Source organism: Bufo gargarizans, unplaced genomic scaffold (genome assembly GCF_014858855.1).
Source record: "Bufo gargarizans isolate SCDJY-AF-19 unplaced genomic scaffold, ASM1485885v1 fragScaff_scaffold_703_pilon:::fragment_4:::debris, whole genome shotgun sequence".
NCBI lineage: Eukaryota > Metazoa > Chordata > Amphibia > Anura > Bufonidae > Bufo > Bufo gargarizans.
Genome location: NW_025334171.1, coordinates 578,557 through 589,501, shown reverse-complemented (window position 1 = coordinate 589,501; position 10,945 = coordinate 578,557). Strand labels below are relative to the sequence as shown.

The 10,945-nt window shown below is 41.9% G+C and overlaps 1 protein-coding gene across 1 annotated transcript in view; it reads right to left on the bottom strand.

Annotated features, from left to right (window-relative positions):
• Nucleotides 1–220: 220 nt before the first annotated feature.
• LRWD1 (leucine rich repeats and WD repeat domain containing 1) overlaps nt 221–10,945 on the bottom strand; it is a 31,064-nt gene continuing 20,339 nt past the window's right edge. The window contains exons 11-16 of the mRNA XM_044273510.1: nt 9,559–9,631; nt 8,088–8,228; nt 6,611–6,714; nt 5,083–5,244; nt 2,244–2,362; nt 221–606 (exon numbers count right to left, since the gene is read on the bottom strand). Of these exons, the coding sequence (XP_044129445.1) occupies nt 463–606; nt 2,244–2,362; nt 5,083–5,244; nt 6,611–6,714; nt 8,088–8,228; nt 9,559–9,631 (743 nt within the window). The 3' untranslated portion in view covers nt 221–462. The remainder of the gene's footprint in view (nt 607–2,243; nt 2,363–5,082; nt 5,245–6,610; nt 6,715–8,087; nt 8,229–9,558; nt 9,632–10,945) is intronic.

Sequence of the window (10,945 nt, the reverse complement as noted above, 5' to 3'; positions counted from 1 at the left end):
CAGTGTATTACTGTACTGTGCCGGCAGCAGGGAGCGCACGGCGTCATAGCAACCAGTGACGCCGTGCGCTCCTGCTCTCAGGAGGGATCCAGGCCGCGGTTCCACGGCCCGCACACGGCTGTGAACAACGGCCGTGTGCATGGGGCCTTACACTGAAGTAAACGCGTTTCTACACATACAGTGAACCACCTGAAACAAGGATCAACAACAGCCATCCTGACTACATTTTTTTTACTGCAGTTTAAACTGACAATAGATACAAGGCCGAGATAAAGTTTTACATTTTTTAAAAAAGTTTTTAAAATATTATTATACAAACATATTTCATATAAAATGTGCAAAACAGCAGAAATTCCAAAATGACAAAAAAATTTTTTTTTAAATTACAATTATTAAAAAGTTAAAAAATTTAAAACCTTTCCCATGGGGAAACACCTTTAAGAACTGCGTGAAAGCTCTAAACTATGGCAGGATCTTCCATATCGCAATAATGTTTTTGTCGGTTAAAGCCACTAAGTATTCCATCGCTGGGTCCACAAGCACGGTGTTAATCACAGACTCTCCCATTTTCTCTTTTTTAGCACTGAGGTACGGCCAGTCTATGATCTGTCAAAAAACAGAAAAAGGTTATATAAAACGGCACAATAAAATATAACAATTCTTAATGGGGTTGTCAACCCCTTCACAAATGATGGTTTATTTACAGGATAGAACAAACAAAAAAAAAACTAGTGATGCAAAGAAACAAAACAATACTACTAGATTGCAACATTTTTTATTTTTATTACATAAAAAGCTGTGGTCATAATGGCCACACATATCCCATGGGATAAAAACAGTACAAAAAAAAAAAAAAAAAAAGAGCTGTGGGGGGACACGGCAATAAGTCCTATATATTGATGTCCTAAATGTCCCATGTGATATATGTGTGACCACAGCTTTTAATGTATTTGTCTATGTAATAAAACTTATTCTTTTTGCAATCTAGTAGTATTGTTTTATTTCTTTGTATAGCTAGGTGTGTTTTTTTTTTAAACTATTAGTACCTAGCTATTGGTTTATCACAGGACAATTCATACTATAATCCTATTGGCCTTTGTGTTATGTAGGTTTATTATTTACAGGATAGACCACCACTAACTGATTGGTGGTGGTCCAACACACCATACCCTGGCTGATCAGCTGTTCTGCAGTAGCTCTTGCACTGGTATTACCCAGCTTTGTCCATTGTGCTGTGGATGAAGCTGGTTAGTGCAGCTCTGCTCCTGTTGAACTGAATGGGAGCAGTGCTGCAGTTACCCGCTGCATCCACTTCACAACGGGCAGAGCTGGACCCAGAGCTACTGCAGAACAGCTGATCGGCGGGTAAGCGGGGTGTCGGATCCGATGTTTATGACCTAACCTGAGGATAGGCCATTAAAGGGGATGTCCAGGTTAAGAGCTGAACCCAGACATATCCCCTTCTTCACCCTGGCAGCCCCTCTGAGATGAGCATAGGATCTTTTCATGCTCCATTACTCTTCTTTGCTTTTTTGTTTACATTTTTACACTGCTAGGCAGAGGCTTCCGTCTAGCAGTGTTCCCGGTGACGTCATCGGTACTAATGGGTGGGCTTTAGCGCTGCCCTAGCTGAGACCCGGTACGTCACCGAATATAATGAAAAAGCATTTGCCCTGCACTGTTCAGGGCAGGACAAGGGAGAGCATCGGAGCATAAAATGCTCCGATGCTCATCTCAGAGGGGCTGCCTGGGTGAAGGAGGGGATATGTCCGGGTTCAGAGCCAACCCCTTTAATATAAAAGGAGTGAACAACCCCCTTTATTATTATTCTGGTTCAGGAGACAAATAGAAAAATAAACAGAGACATATGTTCTGTTTTGGCATGGGCTTTGACCTATAGTGAAGCCAAGGGGACGCCATGTTCTGCAGAGGTGTCAGCAGAGCAGAACAACTAAAATACCAAAGTGCTGAATCCGGAACATGAACTGAACAGATCCCACTGATGGACTGTGTTCGGGAGGTCATTTAAAAATTGTTTTAAAATGTAAAAGTCCTGCTTTTTGACTGAATCTGTGATAGAGGCCCTAGATGGAGCCTCCAAACAGATGTGAAGAAGCTCCTAACTGCCTACTGCTCCTTAACACTCCCCTTGTGTTAAAAAACAGAATATACTATAGGTCTCATACATGTATGTCAACATAATCCAAACCAGAAGATGCCAGACTGCACTCCAGCATACATACCTTTGTGGGCTCCCGCAAAGCCTTGCATGCTACTCCTTTTCGTAATTCAGCCTTGCAAGACTCAAGGTCATATATCCATATCTTTCCAGCTTCATCTCCACACAAAACACACTCTTCATCTGTAAAGGAGTAGAATAAATAATCAGCATGCTGCTTTTTCATGTGCCACTGCCTTCTAGGGTTGTACTGGGTAGATCAATACTTTGATGCTCAGTTCAATACTGACATTGCCACTTTTTCAATACTAGGAAGCATTATTACGCAGCCTAGTAGCAGTCATGATTATAGTACAATGCCCTGCATGCCATGTTCTCATAATGTCCCTCACTTATCACGGTGACGCGACTGGCCACCATCACTAATGAAAACGCTGAGCGGCCTGATGGTGGGGGATGGATAATAGGAGTGTCCATGCTGTCTGCTCACATTCACTGCTGCCTCAATGCTTAAAGGATAAACGGACCTGTGATGTCATCGCCATGTGGCCAGTAACATCCATATGTTACTAGTCACATGGCGATGATGTCACCTCACAGGTTCTTCATCCTAGGAGCATCCTGGAGGAGTCTTGCTGCAGGTATAGTTATATGTGGGGATTTCCTAATGAGCAGGTGACAGAGGTGCATGCTTTGTGGAGTGCTGCTGTATGCCTGTGCATTGCACACACAGACCATACATGTCTGGAATGTGCAAGCTGCCGAGCTATGTAAAGGGGATGGGAGGGAGTCATTCATATTAAGTGCCCCCATCAAGTACCTCCTCAGAAAATGGGCAGCATGGGGTTTAATGTGTGGGTATTTTCTTGTGTTTCTTTTTTGCAATTGGTATTGAGTATTGTGATACTTTACTTTGTATCGAAGTCAAAATTCTGGTATTGTGACAACCCTACTGCGTTCATACAATTAATTGGCTTTATTATATTAAGGTTTCTCTTTTTTTGTAAATTATTTCTATTCATAATTTAGTGACAACACAGATGAGCAGTAACAGGCAGGTTAAAAGCTACTAATTGACTAAAATGTTCTAAGCTATCTCACTTAAAGTATAACTGTCGTATTTATATATTTTTTTGGAGTATTGGATTGTGGTAATATCACCTTTGTGGCCCTATTTCAACTTTTCATTGTGTATTCAATTACCCCTTAATTCCACATTTTTGTTCCCTGTACTGCCTACTTTTACCTGTGCTTAAAATAGGGTTGCTAGGCATGGTCCGTCTATGTGTTGAAGGACGGAGGACACAGAAGCAGGCAGCGTGCAGGGTCACATTACTGACAGCCAGGGACTGTAAGTAAATGATTAAAGCCAGGTCCTCCCCAGCAGCTGATAACAGTGCCTGGGCTGTGTGCACTTCTCCCTGTCCCTGCGCTTGGCAGACGCTCCCTCACTCAGCAGAGCTGGAGAATGCAGAGTTGAAGCAGCACAGACCAGGGAAGGGAGATCTGCCGTCTGCTCAGTGTATAAATGAAAGCAACATGTGGTAAGAGGACCCCTTTGTGCTGCAGGTGATTAACCCTTTAGAGGGGAGGGCTCTGGTTTCTGACACTTTTGGGGGACTATTGTTACTGGCTAGTGAGGGCAGTGGCGCCATCTTAACTGAATAGTGAAATTGCAGTTTTATGCAGACTGGTTAAATATGGGGTAAGTCAGTCTAATAGTAACGGATTCTGGAATATCATGTTATTAGTAACTACATATATGAAAATTGAAATTAGGGTCTAAATGTGACAGTTATCCTTTAAGCTACGTCCACACTAGCATTTACAGTTCTGGTAATATGTTCCAGTGAAGGACCATAAATCGCCAAATATGGCCTATGTCCAACACTGCTGGCGCCTACCAGATTCCACTCGCTGTAATGCAGTGAGGTGTAAGCTAAGGCTACTTTCACATTAGCGTTCAGGGCTCCGCTTGTTAGCTCCGTTTGAAGGCTCTCACAAGCAGCCCCGAACGCATCCGTCCAGCCCTAATGCATTCTGAGTGGATGCGGATCCGCTCAGAATGCATCAGTCTGGCACCGTTTGTCCTCCGCTCCGCTCAGCAGGCGGACACCAGAACGCTGCTTGCAGCGTTCGGGTGTCCGCCTGGCCGTGCGGAGGCAAACGGATCCGTCCAGACTTACAATGTAAGTCAATGGGGACAGATCCGTTTGAATTTGACACTATATGGCTCAATTTTTAAACGGATCAGTCCCCCATTGACTTTCAATGTAAAGTCTGGACGGATCCGTCTGAAGCTACTTTCACACTTAGAATTTTTTCTACAATATAATGCAGACGGATCTGTTCTGAACGGATCCCATCGTCTGCATTATATGAGCGGATCCGCTCTGAACGCAAGTGTGAAAGTAGCCTTAGACAGGCTGTCTAGACCTGCACCAGATTTATCACAGGGGATCAGGCTGGATGATAAATGCGGTGCAAGCATAGAAACTTTCCTAATTCTATACCAAATATTGGTTGGCTTACCGCGAGTCAGATTGGTACTCCAGAACGGCCCCCTAATTTCGGTGCAAAATGGTACATATTGGACTCCTTCCGTTTCTGTGAAGCATTACCTACCTTGCCAAGCTCTACCACTTCCCCCCCCCCCAAACATGACGGTTTACAATCTACAATTGTAGAAATCCTAGATGTGCCAATTTTTGCCACTTTTTTAATGCAAATCTGGGCACGTGTTTTAGGGATCAAGATCCCTACCATAATACGTGAATTGCTTATAAAAAGCACAACCGAAACAGTTGCATGCAAGCAGAGGTTTCTTGTCTCACGGGAAGTACACTATCTGTAAGTGTTTGACAGTACTAGAATCATTTAGTAGGTGGATGCAAACATCTTACCTGCAGATGTTGTTAGAGCAAGATACGGGAGATCCGTCTCTGACCACTTCAGCTCTGCTAAGATTTGGGCTTCTGCTTTCCTGCTGCTCTTAGACTTTAGTTTCTCAAAAGATTTCTTCCAGCTCCATACATATATGGATCCTTGCAATGCACTTTTAGAAACTTTGAATAAAAGCAAAAAGTTATTACTAGACAACACCTACCCAACCAGTTGCTGTTTACATGCATATATCGAATGGGGTGAATCTGTTAAATGGATACATCAAAATTACATAAAATCAGGGTCTCAAGAGTAGCCCCATCGCTCATCTCTTTCCATAACTTCCAAAGACTCCTATTATCCATTGAATAAATGTGTGAGATGGGAATACCACGAAGAGCATCCTTTTACCTTGTTCTTTTTTTAACTAAATGTTTTTTTCTTTGAAACTAAAGCAAAACGTACTGTGAACAGAGCAAAACCAGCGCCTTATGAATTGATGGGCTCCACTACGCAGAACTATAATTTTGCTTATAGTAACAGTTCTGCATATGTCTGTATTGTAGGCTCTGTGCATGACCAATATATAGGATCAGATCTCTTTCTGGGGATTATAACCACCATAGAAAAAGCCTTTGGAAAAGTTGTCCAGATCATGAAGGATAGGATTTGATCCAATCTTTGGCACCAAATACAAATATTGTCCGTTTGTAATAGTCTTAGGGCTGTGCAATCAATCTAATTATTTCAATTAATTTGCCCTTTAAGCGTCTGAACATTATTTTTTTTAAGAACGTCAATTCACATTTTTCAGAGTGCTGTATCAGTGCAGACTGTGTACTCTCTTCAGTCTCTGCTAATATAGCACTGGTTCAGAGATAGCTCTGCTTCCCTAGACACAGTGGTTATAGCCACTGTGGCATCTAGGCAGTTAGACAGAAGCTTCCTATCACCATCTATGCCTATTGTGGGGTGCTGAGGAGTTGCCATTAAGAAAGGTTCCCAGGTCTGCCGTAACTCTGTGTTAGACTGTACTGTAGACATAGCCTAAAAGGCTATTATGCACTAGTATACAAGGTATACCACTGCATTGTAAAAGTCATGTTCCCTACTGAAAATTTTAAAAAATAAAATTTGAGGTCAATAAAGTTTATAAAAAAAAAAATACTACAGCTACATCCACAGAAAAATGAATAAGTTCTGACTGGAAAAAATAAAAATACAGACCCCCACAAAACTATACATGTGGTATCGCCATATTTGTATTGACCCATAGAATAAAAATAACATGCTAGTTATGCCACAAGGTGAATGTTATGAATTAAAGTGCAAAAAAACAATGTCGGAATAGCTTGTTATATCCATCACCGTATGCCAAAAATAATAAGTTAATCGATATCTCTTTTGCAATTTCGTCATAAACATAATTCTTGCAATATATGCAAAAACATATCCAACTGCTCAAATATGTATATTATATGCACAGGTAGGGTTATTCTACCCTTACATACACCACTTCAATGTACACAAAAGTCTTGTACAACTTACCTACAAGATCATTACTTAGAAACGCCAGACCATCCACAATGTGGAAATCTGAATCCTTGGATTCCTTATTGTATATTGGAAAACTGAACTCTACTTCATAGGACCTGGTTTAAAATAAATGGTGAAAAATAGTTAAATACTTTTTTGTTTTTTATTTTTTTAAATAGAGTATATTTTCACATTCATAGCGATATGCCATTAATGTCCCATATGGGGCAACCACCTTAACACTACCATAAAAAAAATGTTTTAACAGCTTTTTTTTTTTTTTTTTCCACAAGGGTGGATGGTTTTCTAGATATACTTTTTTGAAGTCACTCCATATATTCTACTTCCTGGCTTGTCTCCAACATCCTCCTTTGTTTGGCAAACAGCCATGCTTGACTTTATCTATCAGAAAATTCACTTCAACTAGAAAAAGCCCCTATGTAGTAACTTAAGCTTATAATACACTTGCAGATTTTGCAGGAGATTGTCGGGAGGGAAGCGTTTCCCCGCCCTGGAATCACCTGCTCCCCAGTGGAGGGGACCGCTACTGCTACATGCAGTGATCTCCTCTATAGCATTTGGAGGAGCGATCGATTGCCATCACTCTTCCCCATACTGATTCATTGTTTGCTGGCAGCAGATCGCGATTACACACCACGATCTGCCGCTGGAAAATAATGATTTTTAAACATGTTGAAAGATTCCAATTACCCGTGGAACAAGCGTTTGCTCATCCATTGGGTAATCGGCGGCAGTATAACGCTGCCAGATCATCCCTAACGAGCGCTCATGCAAGCGCTTGCTATCGCTGATCTTCTCGATTATCTGCAGGTGTAATATAAGCTTAAATTAGAGAATTAGATTGATAAGTGCAATGCTCTTCTATGGGCATCTTTATCTAGGCATATCAAGAGAACAGTAGCGCAGTCATACTGTCATCCTAATTCTTCAATGTACTATTACACTAGCAGATAACATCTTCCCCTCACAGCAGCAGTAATCCGACTATAAATACATAAATATATAGGATTTTTTTTTTCTGTGTTGACTGCTACAGAACCATATTTTTAATTATTTTTCAATGTTATAGTACTGCAGAAAAAAAAATAAAAAAGCCCCAAAAATCTTAAAAAAATAAAACATTTTCTATGAATACTTTTTAAAAGTTAGCAAAAATCTTTAAAATTGTCCATTTACCTAAGCATTATAATCAGACATAGTTATTCTTTGTATTCTGGTTCTGTGGCAGTAAAACAATGCCGCTTAGCATTATTATATCATCTGCCTTATTTGTATACAACAGACAGACCATAGCGGAAACTGAAAGACCCATTATAAGTCAGCGGGCATCACCAGTGCCCGACTTGCGACAGATCCTGGGCTGATCCTGTGGCTTCTGTTGTAAATGGAAGCCACAATGGGAACAAAGAACTTAGCTGACAGATTTATTAACACTGAGAACACTTGCAGAAATTTATGAGGGCATTACCGGCTTCCCTGTTGCTTTTTTAGCGTTATGTCCCAAACAAAGCATCCATCTTCACAAGCTGCCATGAAGTACTGATCTGGACTTGCAGGAACTGGGCAGAGACGCAGAGGAGTAGATGTAGTATGCAGGGTGAGCAACTGGCTGGAAATCAGAAGAAGGGGGGAAACAATTGAGACTTTCAAGCAAATCAAATTACCTTCGAGTAGAAGCAATCATCCTGGATCTTGCACATGCAGTTGTGCTGCATTTGTTAGGCTGGAGAGATTTCGAACTCATGCACGCGGCCGTTCTGTGCATTGGGGATGGCAATTTGCAGCCCCCAATGCACGGGCAATGTCCGTGTGGCGGCCGGGACGGATTGAGACCCATTCAACACCAGAAGCACGACGTAGTGCTTCCGTGCCTCCGTTCCACACCGCAGCTCCAGATTGCGGACCCATTCAAGTGAATGGGTCCGCATCCGTGATGCGGGGAGCCACGGCCGTGTGCATGAGGCCTTGGTCTGTAAGCCGACAATATCACACCATGTAGTTTCAGCTGAGGCTGCTTCCATGGAGGGACACATGAGGGTTTGGGTTGTCCTTGTTGCAATATTTCATAGCTATAAGCCATCATTTCCTAGCCACATAGTATTATGCTTGTCTGTAATGAAGAGGCTTTTGACTGCAATACAATTTACTAACATAGTGTGGTGACTTCACGTCATGTTGAGGGGGTTCAAGTCACTGTGGAGGCAGAGTCTAATGGGGTGCAATGTTACATGGTATGAAGAAACTATGGAATGTTGTACTGTTCTATCAAAGCTGCCTGGTTGCTGTGGTGCCATCTGGGAGACATTCATCTTCCTGCATAGTAATTTGGCCCCCATTTTCTCCTTCTGCAATGCTGTTTTTTAATATAAAAAGTCTGAAGTGTGCAGCCTGTATCTGGCAAATGACATAGAAATTGGCCAGATTTTACAGAACGTGCACACACAAAGAAGAGGAATCTAGTAAGAAGTGCATGTTTCACTACTGCAATGACAAATTAGCAATCCTTTACTAACCAATCACATTTTCAAACAGCCGAGAAATATTTTGGTGCAACGTTATATTCTATATTAAAAGGGTAGTCCGAGCCTTGGCGTTGACAACCTGTGAGGTCCTATGCCCCTGAACATAAAAACCCCCACTCACCTGTCACCATTCCTGGCTGCTTCCAGTCCCCATAGGACTAGGTAACATCTTGGTTCCGTGACTGTTTCAGCCAATCACAGATCTCAGCCATCACGAGACCAAGCCATATCTTGGTCTTGGCAGGACCGGAAGCGGCAGGACCATGGACAGGTGAGTGGGGCTTTTTAGGTTTCAGGGGCACAGGTTAGGACCATACAGGTCGTTGATTCCAAGGCTGAAAAAGCCCTCAATACCAGAAATTTAATTCTCAGCTGTTATAAAATATCACACAGTACATGCCTACATGTATACCATACCTAGCTCTGAAGTTGTATTCATGGTCAGGAACGCCTATATCCCATAAGATAATCCTCTTGTCATAAGATCCAGCTAATAAGAGAGAACAGGTCAATATATATTACATATCTGGAATATGACAATTTTGACTTTTTTTTTTTTTTTTTTAAACTAAAGATTATTTTCTCATGCAGTCGTTATAGGGGTATTCTGATTTCTTTCAAATTTCTTTTTATTGATTAATGAAGTAAAACATACATGGCTTATATAAATAGTACAAAGGCTTGAGATACAAAATTGACATAGCCATTTATCAAACATAGTATGGATTGTAACAGCAAATTGTCAGTAAGGCATCAGTTGGGGTAAAAAAAAAAAAAAAAAAAAAAAAAAGGGGGGGGGGGGGGTAGGGTAGAGAGGGACAATTCATCCGACGTCCACTCCCCAGGTAGGCACAATTTCATCCTCCAAGTATTCAAATACACCTGGGCCCGTGCGCATAAAAAGCACATTTTTTTATGTTAAGCCTTCTGCAAGTATACTGGAAGTGACCAGCAGTCACATGGTATTGTCAATGTTCAGGTTGCCTGTATTCTGTGAACTTATGATTCCCTAGGTATCAAAATCAGGGGATTTGCTGAGTCTATAAGTTTTCCAGGGATTCCATATCTTTAGGAATTTCCAATGTTTTTGCTCTTCCCACCTCGCCAACTCTTCTAGGCGGTACATCTGGTCTACTTTGTCTCTCCACTGTTCTATGGTCCTACTTAAGCATTTCAATGGGATTAATAGTCTTGCTGCCTGAATCGGGAGGGTAGCTAAATCCTCTTTAGACGGTTGCCAATAGTTTGTGGGCAACCAGAGGAGTACAGCTTCAGGTGTCAAGGTAATATGGGAGGGGTATAAGCTATTAATTAAGCGTGTGATCTCCAACCAAAAAGGTTAGTATCTTTGGGCTGAACCAGAAAATGTGGCTCAGTGAGCCTTCTCCAGTGCCACATCTCTAGCATGTATCGGAATCTCGTAGACCCTTTGAGTACATCTGCTTGGGGGTTTTGTACCATTGAGGGGTATTCTGGTTTCATGACAGACCTTTCCTTAGGATATGTCATCAATATCATAAAACAACATCCCTTTAAACCCTTTCCCAAGCTCTGCTCTCAGGCTTAGAGAAAATAACCCCTCAAACCTGGGCTTGGTAATAGCTACAGATATGGGACTGGTCTTGTTTCAAAGCTGACAGTCTAGGCCAGGGATGGCCAACCTGAGGCTCACCAGATGTTGCAAAACTGCAACTCCCAGCATGCCCAGACTGCCAACAGCTATCAGCCTACAGCAGGGCATGGTGGGAATTGTAGTTTTACAACAGCTGGAGAGCCTCAGGTTGGCCATGCCTGGTCTAGGCAT